Below are 22,231 nucleotides of genomic sequence, written 5' to 3' on the forward strand. Positions count from 1 at the left end.
GAATCCTTACTATTAATTATAATCTGCAAGTCAGACGATATTAGAATATTAATGTTCGACTTTGATGTATAGTTGTTGAAAAATATATTGTTGGTTAAGGACGTGAGTTATTTATGGAAACATTTACGGGATAATAGGCGGCAGCAAAACTAATTTAAAACGTGGCTATGTGAGATCCATATATATATAACTTTGTTGCCTCGTGTGTTGAGTCTTACGCACTATGCGCGCGTTAAAGTCAGACCCTTATCAACAACTCACTGTTGGTACTGAGCTTGATTATTGCACGGCACAGTTAATGCGTTTATTCTACGCAACCTGATTTCTACCGTAAGAAATACGTTGTCAATCAAGAAATAAAGCATCTTGACAATGTCAGTTTTAGAGAATTTAGTGTTTGAATCAGAGTGATTTTGTACAAAGTCCCCCAGACAAGATACTTGTATTTACGTTGGCAATTCTTCTTTTCTAAAACAAACCAGGACCAATTATTGTTACTTTCTTTTAAAAGAGGAGCAAAAGATACCAATGGTACATTCAAAGTCAAAAATAAACTGACAACGCCATTGCTGAAAAAGATTTAAAAAAAACAGACATCAGAAAAACAATATGCCACAAAACACAACATAGAAATATAAAGACTTGACAACACGAATGGGGAAGAATTGTGTCAAGTGTAGAAAAATCAAATGTTTTAATACTGTTGCAAGATAAAAGATTATTCTAAAAGATGTACTCTAAAAAAATTCTTTTGAATATGTTGGTATCCACATCTTTATTCACGCCCCCTTACAAATAGGAAGTTTCGCAAGAACTTTGAAGCCTGGCTTTGATTGTTGATAAATTGAATGTTTATTATTTTAAAGACTGATATTTCATGTATATTTTTTTCAACCAAATCCAAAATAACTACTGACGATTCATAATCCTAGCTTATTCGGCTCAACCACTGCATGTTCTGTGATGAGAAAAATTTAACACCATAACAATCAGGTGACAGAAGAAATTTCATATACTAGTTATTATTGAACATTTAAAAAGCAAGCGTATTTGACATACGCGCTAACAAGCAGAAATTGAGTTCAGATTTCACAACCGAAAGACATTTTTGATGCTATGAGTGAGTGTTCTCCTTTTTACTGTACAGATAATGTTTGCAAAATTTGTCCATGATTCCTTTTAATACTCTTTATTACCTAAATTGCTTTTTAAATAATTTGATATTTGACGATCTTTACCAAATTTGTTTGTTCCGAGCAACACAATTGCTGTCCTCTAGTTAAAAGCAAAACAGATAATTATTCCAGACCACAATTCAAGATAATGTATAAAACTAAAACCCAACATACTAATTTTCAGGAGCAGCTTATGGTGAAGATTGTTCAAGTGATACCTGTGCAGACGCAAATAATAAATGTGATAATGGTACCACTAATAACTGTATATGCAATACTGGTTTTTTCCGAACGTCTGCTGCAGAATGTGCCGCAAGTAAGAGTTGCTCAATTTAACATAATGGTCGCTTTATTATTGTAACGGCATTAATGATGTCACCACTGTCTATTATAATAGGCAGTAATTACGAAATTTTACAAAAAGAACAACAAAAAAGATAAATGTAAAAGAAAAGGAAAACATTATATGCATAAAATAAAACTTAAGGGGGATTGCGGGTCTAAATCATTTTTATTAACATAGGGTTTTGCAATTTTTTTCTATAACTTAACTTTATCCTATACTTAATAGAGAGAAAAAATAAACAAATGGGGTTACCGTTTATTTAAGCTCACAATCTGCATTTAAATGAAGCATGCATTTTTGTTAAGGTACTTTTTTGCTGTTGAACTAATTGGAGAAAAAAAGGTAAAATCGAAATAAAAAAAGAACTATATTACAGAAATCGCTTAAATTTTACAATCGTTTAGTTTAAGTATAGTTTATCTGAAACCAATAAAAAAAATATAGATCACCGATATGTTAAAAAAAATTATTTCGTATAAAAGTGACACCTAACATCGACGTTTTCCAACATCAATCCGAATTCCGATAGCAAACAATCTTATTCGGAAGACTCCGTATACATACTATAAGTATGTTATGGTAAATCATGCAAAAAAAAAAAGGCATTTATTCACCAAAGAGAGATAATTTGAAATTTTTTCAATGATATAAACATTTTAAAAGTCATCTGGGGCGAAAATGAATTGATTTTTTTTGTTTATTTTTTAACCATATCATAAAGTAGCACCTAATAGTGAAATACATAAAATTTTTAATAAAAAAGGTGCAATTATCACCACTGTTGAATAGTTTGGATTTTGTAGGCTTCACGTTCAGAACACAACCAGGTACAAATCACCGACAAGTGCATTATACCTACAGTTGAAGATAATGTTGATCAATCAAGCTTTATTTGAATAGCTCGAGTGCTATGATAATTTCTCATAGATTTTGGGTACTTGCAAGTCGTAATACTATTTATTAAAAATCTTTCTTTTAGAAATAAAAATAACCCTTTGGTAAATTTGTATTTTATATTTGTTTTTTAAACTGTCAATTCATTTTATTTTAAAGGTTTGCATGCACGACTTCAGTATGTATATTAAAGAAATGTATCCTGTTGAACCTACTTTAAATAAAGCTAATACTAACAATGACCACTGCCCTTTCCTCGATCTTGATATCTATATCACTAACGGAAAGCTGAATACTAAAATTTATGATAAAAGAGATGATTTTTCATTTCCTATCGTTAATTATCCATTTTTAGATGGTGACGTTCCCTTGTGCATCTTACGGTGTTTATATATCTCAACTTATACGATTCGCTCGTGTATGTAACAATGTTTTAGATTTTAACGAGAGAAATTTATGTATTACTGAAAAATTATTACACCAGGGTTTTCGATATCACAAACTAGTCAAAACATTTACTAAATTTTATCATCGGTATAAGGACATCATTCGTAAATATAGCTCAACATGCAGACTTCTCATACGTTCAGGTATTTCACATCCAATTTTTTATGGAAATATTCTTTATAAAGCACAAAGGTGTCAGTATTCACCTCAAAAACTAACAAAACCTTGAATAGACTTATTAAGAAGGGATATAGTTACGAGACTGTTGTCAGGTCATTAAAGCTTGCATATTTTGGCGTTAATATTGATTCACTTATAGGGTCTTTAGGAACTAAACACATTTATTGTGCCTGATGTTCATATGATGAAATCATAATCTTTAAGTCAGTTTAATTGAAGTCTGGAGCTGGCATGTCAGTTAACTGCTAGTAGTCTGTTGTTATTTATGTATTATTGTCATTTTGTTTATTTTCTTTGGTTACATCTTCTGACCTCAGACTCGGACTTCTCTTGAACTGAATTTTGATATGCGTATTGTTATGCGTTTACTTTTCTACATTGGCTAGAGGTATAGGGGGAGGGTTGTGATCTCACAAACATGTTTAACCCCGCCGCATTTTTGCGCCTGTCCCAAGTCAGGAGCCTCTGGCCTTTGTTAGTCTTGTATTATTTTAATTTTAGTTTCTTGTGTACAATTTGGAAATTAGTATGGCGTTCATTATCACTGAACTAGTATATATTTGTTTAGGGGCCAGTTGAAGGACGCCTCCGAGTGTGGGAATTTCTCGCTACATTGAAGACCCGTTGGTGACCTTCTGCTGTTGTTTTTTTCTATGGTCGGGTTGTGTCGTTTTGGCACATTCCCCATTTCCATTCTCAATTTTATACAATACTATGAAAATATTAATGTATTTTTCTTTTTGTATAAAAATAAAGTTAAAAGATATTTTTACAAGTAAAACAATAAAACATTAATTGATTTCATTTTAAAGCAAGTATACACATTATCGTCATATAACTTAAAAGTTGTAAAACTTACCATCGAAAATCGTAAAAAAAGTGAGAGGATTCGAATGAAAATCCTTATGTTATCGAATGACAATCGATATTAAGTATCATTTCTAATCCATCTTGGACGATAAATCCAAAAGGATAAAATCTTCAGTTGTTCTTGTGTTCTGCTGTTACAATCTGTTATTGGTAAAAATAGCAAAAATGTTTCATCCAGACATATTCCTGATGTGTGTGACCGTAGCAAACAGTACACTAGTATTCTAGCGAATGTTGACTCCTTATATAATTTCCAACAACTTCATACACATTTAAAAGTGAAAAGTGTCAAAGAAATTTAATACAGAAAATTTATTTAATTTAGAAATAGCGCTAAACTCAGCATGTACAGATGGACAACCAGCTGGTCAGTGTAAAGACACCCTTGCAGACTGCCGAAATAAAAGCGGATTTAAATGCTTATGCAAAACCGGTAATTTTGAAAAGAAAGATGGAACATGTGCTGCACGTAAGACTTTATTGAATTAAAAATCAGACAGAAGGAAAAAAAACAAAACTTTTATGAATTTAAGTTTATATAGATTGAGTTCTATGCTTTGAGGTTAATATTTTAATCTTTCTGATTTTCTAAAAATATTCAATTTGACCATATTATTGTCTAGTATGGTAAATAAAACAAATGAATTATATTGATGCACGGATGCAAATTTGGCATTTCATAAGTTATACCAAATATGTTTACATGTATCAGTTTTCAATGAAGTTGGTTTCTAAGACAAAGCCAAACTATAGGGGTAAATTCAGTAAAAAATTTCCCAATGACCTAAATTCTAACCTTTGTCTGATATTAAATTTACACCTAATTTACCTTTAGAAATTAAAATGTAGCCCTATCTTTAGCAACAATAAAAACATAGGGTCATGCGGCATTTAGACATTCACATGGCCTTGATTACAAACACTGTAGATTCGCACCTAATGTCTTTACTGACTTCCATTACTTTTAAACCCTGTAAAAAAAATAATTAGTACGCCGCTAGATTAAAACTGACGTGGAAAGGTAACACATGCCCACCGAAAGCTCTTTTGAAAGAGAGCCCAGGTGGTCGTGTGGTCTAGCGGGACGGCTGCAGTGCAGGCGATTTGGTGTCACGATATCACAGTAGCATGGGTTCGAATCCCGGCGAGGGAAGAACCAAAAATTTGCGAAAGCAAATTTACAGATCTAACATTGTTGGGTTGATGTTTAGACGAGTTGTATATACATTATGTACACAGCCATGTATCACCATCATTGATGGCGATCCGATGGATACATCTGTTGTAGGGTTGTCACTGACTCAGACGTACGAAAAAATAATTAGTACATTCAACATTTTTTATGCCCCACCTACGATAGTAGAGGGGCATTATGTTTTCTGGTCTGTGCGTCCGTTCGTGCGTTCGTCTGTTCGTCCGTCCGTTTGTCCGTCCGTTTGTCCGACTTTTCGTCCGTCTGTACCGCTTTAGGTTAAAGGTTTTGGTCAAGGTAGTTTTTGATGAAGTTGAAGTCCAATCAACTTGAAACTTAGTATACATGTTCCCTTTAATAAGATCATTCTAATTTTAATGCCAAATGAGAGCATTTATTCCAATTTCACGGTCCACTAAACATAGAAAATGATAGTGCGAGTGGGACATCCGTGTACTGTGGACACATTCTTGTTTAAATCTTATTTTGATCCATCTATCCAAAAATATGTATTACAAACATTATCTACCAATCAGAATAACACAGGACTTCAGCTTTATACAGAAAGCTCTCTCCCAAATAAGGGGTCCCTTGAGACAGTTTTTTTTCATCTTAATGTCTATTCAGCCAAATTTAAGGCTTAAATTCGTTCACTTGTCCGGTAACTATTAAATAAATTAAAAAAAACCTGAGAAATCTCCCTATAAATTCTTAACCCTTCCTGATCATTTGGCTAACAAGCATTTTATATAAATGTGTATACATAACGGAAAGCTCAAATCAGACTAAACATTTCCGAGTCATTTATACTTTATGAAGCTGTCATACGATTCGAATAAATAAGTTTATATGGAGAATAATGTCAAATAACTTCTAAATATTTGATGAAATAAAACAAGACATCAGTTATTAAAACATAAAGGTTGTGAATTTAAGCAAGGATGTAATTTGGGTACTCCTCATTACAGAATCGTGGATCGTTTAGGACCGTAAGTCTATCTGTCTGTAGTGTAGATAATAAGTGTATACTACTGTTACCTTTATTTATCTCCGGTAAATGGCAAATTGATGCCAACCGAATGCTTCATATTGTGTTATAACTTCCGTTAAATTTTAGATTCAAATCAAACTTCTTTTTTGATTGAGACATCTATGAACTTGCAGTCGTACGTGATTTGGTAAAACTATAAACTTTCAGGATGTTTGTTTTCTTTTGATGTAATATTATGATTATATATAACTTTACTGTAGATAAAAAATACATCGATTATCACATGAGTTTATTTCTCACTGTTTGTGTTCTTTTGATTTATGAAAAAAAATTACACGTTTTAACTATTCATTTATTACTAGAATTTTTACTTATTTATACACTTAATAGAACCATATTTGTAAATATCATCCCCAAATTGCAGAGATTGCTGCCTTGAATGGACCTTGCGTCGCCTCAGATCCTGCTCCAGATCAATGTGCTGTAGACAACGCGGAATGTATAACTAATGGAACTGCTAAATGTCAATGTAAAGTCACCCATTATGTAAATGTAGCAGCTTGCGCAATCAGTAAGCCTAGACATATTAACTTATTACATTTTTTGTACCTGTGTATCAATATAACACGACAAATCAATTCTAGCTGTACCACGAGGTTCTCTTTTATTGTTTATGTAAGACATATCTTTTATAACCGACTACTTATAAATGCCTAGTATTTGATTCCAGTGTCACATTGTAAGAAAGAACAATTTTAAGCCGCGTTCCTTACAGTGTCATTTCGTTTTAGGAGCTTATTAGTTCTGTTTTTATATGCTTATATACCGTGTAATCTAATTTTGCCGAATTAAACTGCAAACAGAAGATACTTTTACAATTAATGTGTTAGTCATTAAAAATTAAGCTTTGAGTCTGTTTTCGTCATTGCATTTTTTTTTATTGTAATACATTAATTTATTGGCCACGTGCAAATAATTGGTAAACAGTTTTGTACTTCCTTGGTTATAAATATTTGTGGTATCTGCCTTCCTGATCACGAAAGAAAATGATTCTTATATCATAAATGATTGCTTGTAAAACTAAATAAGCATTATGCAAATATATAAAAATGATGTGCTGCCACTTAACCCAGATTGCCGTGAGTAGTTACACCTCTTATATCCAAGCGAACTTGCGATTAAGTATACTACTGGAACTAAACGGTCTGCTTAAGCTTATTATATTGATCATTTTCTCTATATTGATTGAGGACCTCAAGTAAAAGTAATTGTTGTTTCATCCTCATTTGAGATTTGAAATTGAATCTGCCATTTATATTTGTTCCTTCAAGGTTTAGAAACTAGTCAGAAGTTTATTTTATGTCTATTTAGCGGTGTTGTATTTGTGTTCAATAATTTGGAGGGAATAGTACATATCTTTGATATAATCACCGATAAAACATACTATTCACAATTGTACACGATTCTCGATTGATAGCTTGCCGTACTATATTGTCACCGTTCTAGTGTTTATAACCAGATATCGGAATTGAATAGTCTCTGTATTGGAGAAATGTCACAATTACCTATACCTGTTTGTTTTTTATTACAGGAAAGAGTCCAAAAGGCAGTTGTGCGCCAGGTGAATGTGTAACCCATGCTTCCTGTGACTCTGGTACTAGTAAATGTGTGTGTGATGCAGGCTATGATCCATCACCAACCATCAGTCCCACAATGTGTAAGTTTAAGTGAGCTGTAATGCATTGTCATTGGTAACATTAGATAAAAACTCGTCAGTGTCACAGCTACATTTGGCATAAAATCGATTCATTTCTATAATATGTAATTAATTGTAATATAAAGTTAGAAAGTAAGCAAAATTCCAAGAAGGAGATTCTCAAATATCCTACATCACTATTTAATTCTGGTATCTATGGTGAGTTTATTTACCGCTAGTTATTTTTGGCGAGTCTCTGGCGAGTCTGATGTAGACGAAACGCGCCAGATTCTAACAATGATATATTTAATGAGTGTTTAAAAGACCTTGCTTTCTTTTAACTCAAGTTATGCCATCCTTTCTTCTATTATTCTTATCAAATACGCATGCAAAATTCAATCGAATTCTTTGTAAGAGAATACCAGCAAACTCCTCTACGACTAATGGTATAGCTTTCTGTTTATTTGATGTGTATTTCCGTTACTTACAACGACCATACAATTGTGTCTATGTCTGCATTTACCTGTTCTATTTGCCGAGTATTTACGAATTTTAATGTTTTCTACACACGTATCCAATTCGTTAAAAAATTACAAAAAAAAATCTCGCAAATTTAGACATTTCAAAAAGAATCAAAAATATCACATCACTTTTAGCATTTCCTTGATCAAAGTAAAATCAAATCAGATAGAAAAAATATTGTTCCGCTGCTGGTGGACGTTTTGTCCCCGAGGGTATCACCTACTCAGTATTCAGCACTTCGGTGTTGACATGAATATCAATTATATGGTCAATTAAAAAAATTTCTTGTTTACAAATTTTGAATTTTTCGAAAAACTAAGGTTTTTCTTAACCCAGGCATAGATTACCTAAGCCGTATTTTGCACAACTGTTTGGAATATTGGGTCTTCGATGCTCGTCAACTTTGTACTTGTTTGAATTTATAAATATTTTGAGCTGAGCGTCACTGATGAGTCTTATACAGACGAAACAGACGTCTGACGTATCAAATGATAGTCCTGGTACCTTTGACAACTATTATAACTCTTTGCAGGTAGTGGTGTTGTCAAAGTCATAACTCAGACATACATGTACCTGGTACCTTTCCTTGTATCCATGATGTTGCTTCTACGATGAATGTTTTTTCTTGACCGTAGTGAAGTGTTTTGTTTTTCGATATTTGATTAGTATTTATAATATTTATATTTGAATGATCGACTTTTTATTTATCTATATGATGCTCATGTTGTTTAGTGAACCCTTATATCAATAACATACAAAAGTCAGTATTAACTTTTGTATTGTATTTAGTTAGGAGGAAATGAACAGTTTTATTTTAACAGGACAGTCGTCGACCTACTGTAGTCTTTCCCACATTGTACATACATTTAATAACACCATGATAAATCTTGCTTAATATATTTTGGTAAATTAAAAACTATGTTTAATACTTATGCCTAAATCATTGAATATTTTACGGATTGTCACAATCAATTAAGATAGCGAAGTTTTGATTATCTGACACTTTTAGACGCTTATGCAAATTCTCGTTAAATGTTAAAACATAATGTTCAACTTGGTGTGAAATGGGAATAACTATTTTATTTGAAGAATTGACGTGACGCATGCCAATGAAGGTTGTTCTTGCAATACAACTTGATGTACATACGATTACGTAATAAATATTTTAAAAACATTTTTCATCTTTTTTTTGCTTCTATTTATCAAAACGGGTATACATTCTGAGTAGAAATAAACCTCAGAAGTATTATACCATAATCAAAAGATGAAAATGAAACAAGACATTGAAAGAAACTTGACGAATTCAACAAAAAGTAGGAAAACATTCATTATTTAGTGATACTCCTATTCAAAACAAAGACGCTCCAATGAAAGGCCTTGATTTCCCTATTGTATCGCTCAAGTTATTGAAATAAGCATTACAGATCTTAGTTGTATTTAAAAGAAGAATATAAGATGCATAGACAGTGGAATAAACATAAATGAAGTTTGTATAATTGCACAAAGACTAATATTTGCTACACATTTAATACACAAATATTGACTACATTATAGCATAACCAACATAATTTCTGTTGAACATAATGACACTGAATAAAAGACAGCCTAAGTACTAAAGTGACATTTAAACTTATCAGTCAAAAATACATAAACAATGCAATGGTAAAAAAGAAAAAATATCAACGTACGAACAATCGTACACAAACCCAACATAGAAGATTGAGCAATACAAATCCCGCCAATAACTTGGAGCTCAATAAAGGTAAGCAGATCCTGCTTTACAAGTGGCACCTGTTGTGTTACTAGTTTTAAAACACATTTCATGCCTATGTATTTTTGATGATTTTTCAACGTATCACTGTGTATTTTATTTTGTCGGAGGAAAAGAGGGAGGTTATGTAGTTTCTATAGTATGATTTTCTGTCTCGTTTCCTCTTCATTGTCATTATCATTTTTATGTATCATTCATTCTATAATTAATTAATAAATCACCACTTCTCTCTTCTGATGGCATAACCATGTTACTACCGTAGAAAAACTCATTATGTAAAAAACAAGAGTACATAAGCCTGACATATCTCGCCTTCTTTACTACACCATTGAAATAATGTTGATAGTCCTAAATATAAGCTTGACTACAGTAAATATAATCCAAGAAAATGAGGTGCAGGTCAGATGAACACTGGAAATACATTTCATAAACTAATAATGCTTTAAATATAGTTGACTTATTGTACATCAACAAAACAAACTAAACCAGGTAAACTTCACATTGATCATAAAACTATGATATTGAGGTCAAGGTCAGACGAATACTGCCAGACAGACATGTACACACGTTAAAATCATTACATGTTTTGAATATAGTTGACCTTTTGCCTATAACTAACTGAATTAGGTAAACCTAATATTGAACAATAAGTCATGGAAATGAGGTCATGGTCAGATGATAATTGACACACAGACATATACACTCTTAAGCCATTCCATACACTAAATTTAGTTGACCTATTGGTGAGAGTTTAAGGGAAAAAAAACCCCAAAAACATTACATTGAGCAAAAAAACATAAATATGAGGTCAAGGTCAAATAAAACATACTTACAAAACTGACATGTAAATCGTAAAATATTTTCATACAGAAAATATAGTTAACCTATTGCATACAGTATTAAAACAACAGACCAAAACATAAATCTAAACTTTAACCACTGAACCATGAAAATGAGGTCAAGGTACGATGACACAAAATTCTAGGATACCAAAATGACCATTTAAACCAGGTACATAAATGGCTTAAAAAGAGCTTATATTTCTCAATCAAAAAACTGCTTTTTATTGGTGAGTAATATGGGATGATAATTATTGACCCTAAAATAAGACAACTGATCAATTTCAGTACAGATGGGTGCACTCCTAACCTGTACAGCAAGTTAACTTGATAACCAGTCATTTGGACTGGTCAAAGTTAACCTGTGACCGAATATAGGACTGCTCTGACCAGTCCTAGGACCAAAATCTAGTTAACTTGAAAAGCGGACTTGGTCCTAGGACTGTTTTTATGTCTGCCAAAAAGTTAACTTGGAAACAGGTCCGCTATTGATATAAGTTAACTTCGAACCAGTCCTGTCATAACCCAGCAGGCACACAACGTTGATTTAACATTGAATCAATGTTTATTTTCTGTGTTGAATCAATGTAGAATTATTATTAGATTTTGCAAATTTGTATCAACGTTGAAATCCAATGTTGAATCAAGGTTGATGTTCAACTTTGAATCTATATAGAATAATGGTTGCTTCAACATTGTTTCAACCAATAGCTTAATTTGAATTCAGATTGAATTCAGGGTGAATACAATACTAGTATTCAACATGGAATCAAAATTGGTTAGTGGTTGTGTTCAACTGTGTTTCCACCTAAACTAATATGTTTCATTCATCCTGTATTTTTTGTGTCTTGCAGTCCTTAATTTTATACTGTAGCAATATTCAAGCTATTGTCTTCTCAAGGCGCTCAACTTCTGATTCAGGAAACCTGATCCAATAACTGCTCCATTAGACCCAAGTTTGAAAAATAATCTCAAAATAAAATTGATTAACTTTAAATAGTCATTGTATTTATATTTCACATGGTGCGGGCTTTAGCTCATTGTTGAAGACTGTATGGTGACCCAAAGATATATAAATAATATTCTGTGGTTGATGGTTGTCTTGTTAACAATAGGTACAACAATAAAAAGTGTTTGGGTGCACAAAACTTTGAATACAATGTAGATGCCATTAACTGCCAATTTAAATACTATCAGTATAAATGTTCAACAAAAAAAAAACTGAGTGATCACATTCGTGTGGTGAGCATGGTGAGAGCATGGTTTGACCATGATGATGATAACAACCAATCAACTGAATAACAAATATGTGTGTTTAGGGATTTCCTACGAACCATAATTTAACCACCAAGATTTTTTTACATTTTACGATATGCTTATAACTACACAAATTATCATCCAAGAGAAATATTGATTTCTAGAGCACACAACCCCTTAATACACAAATTTTGCTCAATGTCTATTTGAAATATCTGATTGATCAAAATATAAAACAAAGATTGCTGTTCGGACACTTCCTACCCCATGTATTCTAATGTCCAACCACTGATTATCGAGAAATATTCAATACGATAAAATCAAAATAAATTTATTTATTAACAGTAAAACTTCAACTTCTTTTTTTCTCACACCTTGTCTTTTTAGAGCCAGTTTTAGAAAGTTTATTGTTTTGTCACTTGAATTGCTGTTCCGTGATTCCATCTAGGTCTTCATGATGACATCTACAAAATAAAAAGTTGTACCATTGTCAAGTTTAATTCTGTTCAACACATTTAACTATTAATAACTTAATAATGATAATACTTTAAAGTATAAATCAAAAGCATAAGAACCGGTGAAAAGTAAAGTAAATGACAGTTGTCTTAGTGTATTGGTATATACATTTGTACTATATTTTTATGCTTTATACATTTTTCTCACAGATACACATAGTTAATATATGGCTTCTACTAACGAAAGCTCCATGTGTTTAGAGACCACTTATGTCAGTACACCTTTCCTATATTGCCTAAATGACAGTTGTCCTTTGAGGTCTCAACAACATTTCCTTTTAGATAGACTAGAAGGTATAATCTGCAAGAAAATCCTAAATACTAAATCATAAATTGATCGCAATTAATATCCTGGGACAATCTCCCATTGAACTGACTTCGAATTTAGTCCTGGTTTACTTTTTTTATATCTTGAATGTTGGACTAGCACAAGAAATTAAGAGTACCCACACGAAACACGAAACACAGAAAATAAATAAGGGGAAACAAAAATAATGCATGTCGAACCAAATACGAGAAATAAAACACGAAACACGGAAAATAAATAAGAGGAAACAAAAATAATGCATGTCGAACCAAATACGAGAAATAAAACACGAAACACGGAATATAAATAAGAGGAAACAAAAATAATGCATGTCGAACCAAATACGAGAAATAAAACGCCAAAACATGTGAAATAAAAAGGCCATAAATGCAAATAACTTTTTACCACCCTCATATACTCTTTATGCTTGATTACCTTGTCAAAACTCAACTTCAATTTTTACAGTAAAATTTAATTAAAGGTCCAACTCGGTGAGTCATAGCTTCTGACCTTCCCATCCCAAAGTTGTAAACAAGCTCCCCTTTTATGCGATTAAAATTTCTTTTTACTTATGATTCAATCATATGATTTCAAATAGTCAATGATAAAAATTCATGACACGTTGCAAGATATCTTGGGAATGGTAACATGCTATCCGGATCCTGATCCTAAGGTCAATCAATCCGTAGTTTGTCCTAAACATCCCCCTTTTTCACGTGTAAAATTTCAACTTTTCAGTACTGTTTCATAACAACATATATGCTCACATTTCTAAAATACGATAACTTAATCAAAACAATTAATATAAATACTTACGATAAAATGTAAAAGCTGTATACAGGAAAGATATTGATAAAAACTCTGCAGAAATCACTTGTGGTCTCGCTAGCGGATATTCAAACTTTGGCAACAAAAAAAACTGCGCATGCGGATATAATTCTGAATAGTCTTAAAATAGAAATGTTACAATGCCGCGAAAATTTAAATCGTTATTTAAATAGATCTATCCGATGTTTATATTACAAGTTGTCAACCATTGTTTATGTACCGATGTATACGTCTTTACTTTGAATTGATAAAAAGAATAGAAAAAAGAAAGAAATGAAAACAAGATATTTGACATCAAGGAAAAAGGGGGAGGGGTCTTGGGGAAGGGTTTATTCACAAATATTTAATTTTACATTCACTGTATGATCCTGTATACACGCTGGTTCTATTACTAGAATAATGTTTTGGGGTGGGGTGAAATTTTGGAATTTTCTATTATTTCAATATTTGGTGTGCGAAGTTCATGATTAATCAGTAATGCTTATGTACACTGATTGTTTTATGTGTTATTCTATAATCACCACAACAATTAGTGATAAATCTACTAAATATTTTATTTAATGTGAATATCGTTGTCCATTTAAAAATAATTGTGATGTGTCCAATACTTCTTTTTTGACAATTCTGGTATCCACAACTACTGGGTTTTATATATTGTTTACTGAGCCAATGTTGATTCATTGTTGGTATTTCAACCCGATGTTAATTCAACGTTGAAACAATGCACTAATTTCAACGTTGCATTGTCAACGTTGAATCAATGTTGAATATTTGTTGATCAATGTATAACCTGAAATCAACAAAGATTCAATGTTGATTCAACAAAGTGTGCCTGCAGGGAAGTTAACATAAGTTAACTTCGGAACCAGTCCTGTCATAAAGTTAACATAAGTTAACTTGGAAACCGGTCCTGCCACAAAGTTAACTTCTGCTTGGACAAATCCGATCAAAACCAGACCTGTTCCCAAGTTAACTTTTGACTGGTCTGCTCAACACTAAGTTAACTTGTAACCAGGACTGCTCTTCGTTGATTTAAAAAAAAAATAATATCTTTGTTTCGTAGTATAAACATCGAAAATAAAGTAATTTGAAAATTAATACTTCCGTTTTATGAACAGGATTAAATACAAATATTTGAAAATAAGTACGCACAGAACGTAACACAAATTTATCTGTGATCTGACAATCTATCTATTATAAAAACGATCTCGGTTACAATCACTACTGGACGAAAAAACGTCTGTCCATACCAGTAACAGTCGTTCTAAGACTGTTAATGTTTGTTAAAGTTGTAACAGTTGTTAAATTTCACTGCTGCAGTTATTTTGTAACTGTCCCAACTTTAAAAGTGTTTGTCTACAACATAAATTGACTGCAACAACGCAAGAAATAACTGTCAAAGTCATTAAAGGACTGATACAACTATTTCAAAGTTGTAACAGTTGATTTACAACTGTCCCAACTCGAAAAACGTTGCAACAGTCATAAATAAACTGATTAAACGCCTAAAGGGTTGTCACAGTCGTAATAAAACTGATGCAACCATTTGAAAGTTGTAACAGTTTTTTAATTACTGTCCCAACACGGAAAACGTTGAAACAGTCATAAATAAACTGTTTAAACGCAGAAAAAGTTGTAACAGTTAAAATATGATAGCTACAACCATTGTATAGGCATAGCTAATTTATAAGCGTAGCAACTTCCAAACATTGATCTTCATGTACATTTAAAAGTCACGGATACAAAATGTCTAACAGTCAGGAATATAGGTTCAATTATTTGTAAAACAATTTTACCGTGTGAAATATAATGTTGTGACAAAGAGAAACAACTATCACTCGCATTTAATACATTACTTTCAGATAGATATTGATTTAAAAAAAATAGTATTTTGAAGTATTTGCCGCTGAACACATTTTTTTATTCCTCGGTTATTTAGTGAATGTGATGAATTTATATATTTTTTTAACACTTCATCGCCCTTATCTCTTCGAACAAATAAAATCAGAACCAGCACTAGATACCTGCAATTTCACTAGATAAAAGATAACTACTAACAGAAAAATCGAAAACGTTACCCAATATATTTGTAACCAAATGTATCTTTATAACTGAATTAAAAGTTGACAATTTTTAATATTATCTAAATAACAAATTTAAATATTTTTTATTAAATTAGTTAGGTGTGAAATCATTCATGCATACACGGTTGTTTTCAATATCCGTAGTTTTACGAATCACATTACTTTATAATTTAACGCGCTCAATATACATGATATACTCTAAACCTAGCGGGGAACTCCTAATACACACACTTGTCAAACTTATCCCCATATAAAACTGCTTTATATTTTCTTGAGGGCTTATTTCACACACTTATTCTGAGCTTTTATTTGGGGCTACATTTTTTTCTTGTAAAATTATAAATATTGCCGTATTAACCATTTTGATTTCTATACATGTAAAAAAAAATAATCAGACATTTAACACATCTTTTGCAGCTATGGAAAACAAATCTTAAATTTATCTAAATTTAATTTATTTTATTTTAGAATAGTTCAATATTAACTCGACTTTGTATTGTATATTGTACGGAATGGTCTATTTGAAGTTCAATTGTAATTGATACACATGATACATGTAAATAGCACGTCAGCAATCATGATTGAGGTAAAAAATTATTATCACTCGCAAGAAAAATTAATATTTTCACCGGATTTTTCGCAAACAATTTACCATACATATGTTGTACATTTGTAAATACTAGTAGATGGACGTACTGTACATGTACAAGACCCGACAAAAATAACTAGCGCCAGTGAAAGTTCAAATGTTCAAAACAAGAAAACTCGCATTATTTCAGACAGGGAAATCAAATCTTTTATTATATTTTTCACATCACGGTTTAGAACTTGATGTATTCTTTAGACTCCGGTCTTATTAAATTCTAAAGACTGACATAGGATTCTCTTATGTGGTTTCAGTTGATCAGATGTCGTACTAACGTTTATCCAAAATATTTTCCCATTTCAATTGTTCAAATTCAAATTATTTAATCTTATAAATGCTTGTACAATAATGACATATTATTCAATCAGTAAAGAAAACTAACAATGTTACTATATATATATAGCTAGATGTACAGACAATATTTTGGGTCCCTTTAATTTTTTTTGTTCGGTATGAGGCGAGGCTCCGTGTTGAAGGCCGTACATTGACCTATAATGGTTTACTTTTATAAATTGTTATTTGAATGGAGAGTTGTCTCATTGGCACACACACCCCATCTTCCTATATCTATGACAGTATAGTACTGGAAATTTAAAAAATGGTCACATTTATAAATTAGGCAAATGGGTCCGATATTCTGAATATATACATTGTACACCTTAGAAAAAAAATTAAATCATAAAAAATTGTTGGACTCACTTTAAAAGAAGGATGGACTGAAAACCAACCTTGATCGATTGCATTACCTGTTCTTTAGTCATTTGATGGACAAGGTGCAGTTAGTTTTGGTTTTTAATATAAAATGCAAGTTGGAATAGAAAGGTGGTCATTTTGGTCTTCTTCCGACTTCCAGTAAACCCTTGCCAAAGTTGGACATGCATCTGGTTTCGCGGGATGTATACTTTTTCACAAATATCAGAGTGGTGACATTATATCCTGGTTCTTTGCAGGTTAAGAACCATTGAAACAACTCTTTGCGGGGCCGTCTGTAACCTCTTGTCTAAGCCTGCTGAATGGCAAAATTCTGACCGTATTCAATATACATGTAGTAGTTACTTTCATTGTCCATTCTCAGTCAAAGATTCAGTGACTCGTTTCATTCCGGATGGCAACTATTAAAGAACCTACCAAGTGTATTTATTGTTAAATTATTCTTGTCCTGAACGTGCATGTAATATTTGCTACTGGACAATAAGCAACATTATAATATTGTAAGTAATTAATGAATGTTATTTTGAGACTCTCATGAAGATCAATTCAAAATAATTTTATAATTAACCTCTTGAAATACAGACTATTTATTTAAAATATTGTTCAATTATTTCGAGCCGGACCATCATGACTATTGGGGTGTCGGACTAATGGGGCGTCAGACCATAGGGGTGTCGGACTAACGGTGTGTCGGTATAATGGACGTATATATATACAATGTGTTGATGTCTCTTTCAAATAACACTGCACTTTACTCAATTTCACAAGATTAGTATTTTCTTTTGCTAGAAGTTTTTAAAACAATGGCAAATTAAAACCCCAAAAATATGCTTCCAAACATAAATATTATAATTTTATTAAATTATAACAAACAGCTCAGTAGAAAAAAACACAAATAAAGGCAGATGATCACCTATTATAGTACAAGTCTTTGGTTAACCACAATATATTTGTCATCACTGATGTATCAATGTTGCTTTTGTATACATGGTATAAAAATCAAACTTTGGTTTCTCATCTAAACTTGCTTACATTGTGTAACATCATCCAATATGGCTAGGCCGGTTATAGGTTTTTCATTATCACACTTATGCGGAACTGATTTTGCTCATTGTTGAAGGATGTACAGTTACATGTACTAACAATTACATCACTTGGTTTACGGTTGATGGTCGTCTTATTGAAATTCATACCACATCTCCTTATTCTGGTTATCATACAGTATACATGTTATACAAGACTACAGTACCTAGTATTATCAAATGAACTAGATACATGTACCATTGATATGGGAGCCATCTCTGTGGGCCCCGCTGTCAATAACGTATAGAGCGGACATGATCTTCACCACAGGACACGGGTTGTCAACTGAAACCAGTTTTTTTTACCTTGACCTTTGACCTAGGAAGTTGTACATACATCATGACACGCCCTCTGGTGGTGGTTAAAATGGATGTCAAGTATAAACTTTGAAATCATAACGGTTCTCAAGATATAGAGCGGACACGATCTTCACCACAGGACACGGGGTTGTCAACTGAAACCACAGTTTTTTTTACCTTGACCTTTGACCTAGGAAGTTGTACATACATCATGACACGCCCTCTGGTGGTGGTTAAAATGGATGTCAAGTATAAACTTTAAAATCATAACGGTTCTCAAGATATAGAGCGGACACGATCTTCACCACAGGACACAGGGTTGTCAACTGAAACCAAAGTTTTTTGACCTTGACCTTTGACCTAGGAAGTGGAACATACATCATGACACGCCCTCTGGTGGTGGTAAATAAACATGTAAAGTATAAAGTATGAAATCATAATGGTTCTCTAGATATGGAGCGGACACAAAAAATAGTGATCACGCATGTACATGTAATTTATACTGTAGTAGTATCTGAGAAACATTTGGAAATAGATCAAACCACAACAAGAGTGCATACACTGAAATGTCTCGCCTTCTTTACTTATCATTGATATTATGTTGATAGTTCTAACATGTCTAAGTATAAATCATTATTAAAAACTGTCACATAAACTTTACATTAACCAAGATAACTAAACAAAGACCAATGAACCATGACAATGAGGTCAAGGTCAGATGAACCATGCCAAGCAGACATGTACAGCTAACAATGCTTCCATACAGCAAATATAGTTGACCTATTACTTATAGTTTCAGAAAAATAGACCAAAACACAAAAACTTAACACGAGCAATGAACCGTGAAAATGAGGTCGAGGTCAAATAAAACCTGTGCGACTGACATATAGATCATAAAATATTTCCATACACCAAATATAGTTGACCTATAGCATATATAGTATTAGATAAAAAGACCAAAACTCAAAAACTTAACTTTGACCATTCAACCATGAAAATGAGGCCAAGGTCAGAAGACATCTGCCCGCTAGACATGTACACCTTACAATCATTTCATACAACAAATATAGTAGATCTATTGCATAAAGTATGAGAAACATGAGAAAAACAGACCAAAACCATGAAAACACAAAAACTTAACTACAAAATGTATAACCACTGAACCATGAAAATGAGGTCAATGTCAGATGACATCTGCCAGTTGGACATGTACACCTTACAGTCCTTCCATATACCGAATATACTAGTCCTATTGCTATAAATAGTATCTGAGATATGGACTTGACCACCAAAACTTAACCTTGTTCACTGATCCATGAATGAGGTCGAGGTCAAGTGAAAACTGTCTGACAGGCATGAGGACCTTGCAAGGTACGCACATACCAAATATAATTATCCTATTACTTATAACAGGAACTTCATAACATAAGGAAATATCCAGGCCTTTCAGGTTCTAAAATGTATCTGGTGAAGCTTAAATACAAAACGGTACGCTGTAGCCACTGCCAGATTGTAATACATGTACCTATTTCTTGCATGCATGTACTTCAACTTGTGTTGCAGGAGGGATAATAAAATTATACTTTAAAGTACATGCATGATTTATTTGTTTCAAATACTTGGCCACTAATCATGCTAATTAAGATTTTTATTTAATTCTAATTCAGACTTTAATAATTTAAGTACAGCAAGCAGTCATTTGACACTAAACAATTGACACGGACTGCACGAGACCCTAATAGTTGGTTAAGATCTTTTTACACACCCTGGACATGTTGGCGGTAGTTAACAATTGCAATGCCAACATAAACTTCAGATGTGATATACTTGTACTGTTTTGTAAATTTCACTGAAACTAGATTTTCACATTATCCATATTGTTATTATATTAAAATGACTGATTATCCACTAATCAAAAGTATTCATGAATTCAGATATGATGCACTATTATTAGTAGTATTCACTGAAACTATGAATTTTCATTATTCCAAATTACTATTTCAAGTGAATAATTATCCTGGGTATTCATGGAATACAGAAACAATGTACATGTATGATTGCACTATTAATATGCACTGCAACTATGAAATTTTGTTATTCCAAATTCACAATTGATCATGATTGATATAGCAAATTAATAATTATCATGATAATCCAAGGTATTTAGTCCTCCAGTAATGTGGTCCTCCTTTAATACAATTTGTAAGTTTCCCATTTGTACAAGGCACAATTTTCTTCTTGTCCAATTTAATCAGAACATCAGATCATCATCATGGAATAATGTTGCATACCGTATTCATTATTTCCAAAAACAATAGATAACTAGCATGACTAGCATAAAATAATGAATTAATCCATTGTTTCACAATTTGCAGCTATAAGAGCGACTCAGTGACATCTATATTTCCTATGCATCAAAGTGCACATGTACTAGCAGACGTCATATATGTTCTAAGTGGGAATCATGGTCAAACCAATGCATATTCAGTATGATTCTACAAAATAAAATATACATTTAGACTCGAGTACAGTAAATTTTTAACTACATGTAATAATAAATATATAATACTATATGTATATACATTGTGCAATAATAAGAAAGTCAATTACAATAACTGTATTTACCTAGATAAAACTAGCACTTCTCATTTAATTGACCAAAAAATTCTAGCACTTATACAATTCTTTTTTCAAGTGCCTATTAACAAGAAAAATAAATCTTTTAAGGGGGTCTAAATTCTATATAGTGTTGTCTTTTTTTCTGCATTAATGATTTTTTAAGTGTGACTGTGTACTTTCATTGAACATGTTGAAGAGTTACTATCTTATTGAGGCTCTCATCATACTTTATTTCATCAATTCTTTAAAGTCAGACATCATGGACATAGACATAGTTATTCCTCTCTAAAACACAACAGGTTATTTCTTTTGTTTATTTTAATTATGTTAATCATTTAACATGTTTAATATGAAATATATTGATACTACAAACATGACAAAGAAAAGTTTAAGGAATGAAAAAGAAAAAAAAAATTTTGCATTTTTATATCCACAATAATCATGATTATAGTATATCCTACTGTTTCATATTTTTCTTAAATTATAATTTGTTTTGAAAAAGTTATCAAAAATTTGATTCAATATTTTATTCATAACCTCAGACACATACTTGTGTACAAGAGGACAATTTTAATCATAATTTGTGAACATTATTATAAAATCATATTCAATATACCCATGACAGATTAAATGTCATCCCCAAGGCAATAAACTATTGTGTCTTAATTTGTATATTAGCTACATCATGTATATAACAATAAGAATTTCTGATTATTACCTATCCAGTGTTAATTATATAAAACATCCTGATTATTACCTATTTTAATGTCACATTTGCATGGTCATATGCAGTAAATACAAATATTTTAATTATTTATCATGTTTATTTTGAATTTGAATAAAAAAAAAATTTTGACTAAATTAGTAGATACAACATGTACAATGCAGTTAACACAGTAAATTTTATGACAACTTACTGAATAATATCATATCTACAAAACATTTTTTTTTAGCTTCAT

At 31.9% G+C, this 22,231-nt stretch overlaps 1 protein-coding gene across 1 annotated transcript in view; it reads left to right on the top strand.

The window, feature by feature from the left end:
• The window catches only part of LOC139489969 (adhesive plaque matrix protein 2-like), a 38,642-nt gene extending 29,313 nt beyond the window's left edge, over nt 1-9,329 (top strand). The window contains exons 2-6 of the mRNA XM_071276820.1: nt 1,360-1,491; nt 4,238-4,381; nt 6,520-6,666; nt 7,687-7,812; nt 8,846-9,329. Coding sequence (XP_071132921.1) covers nt 1,360-1,491; nt 4,238-4,381; nt 6,520-6,666; nt 7,687-7,812; nt 8,846-8,928 — 632 coding nt within the window. The 3' untranslated portion in view covers nt 8,929-9,329. The remainder of the gene's footprint in view (nt 1-1,359; nt 1,492-4,237; nt 4,382-6,519; nt 6,667-7,686; nt 7,813-8,845) is intronic.
• The last annotated feature ends 12,902 nt before the right edge of the window (nt 9,330-22,231 follow it).

Source organism: Mytilus edulis, chromosome 9 (genome assembly GCF_963676685.1).
Source record: "Mytilus edulis chromosome 9, xbMytEdul2.2, whole genome shotgun sequence".
In the NCBI taxonomy this organism is placed as follows: Eukaryota; Metazoa; Mollusca; class Bivalvia; order Mytilida; family Mytilidae; genus Mytilus; species Mytilus edulis.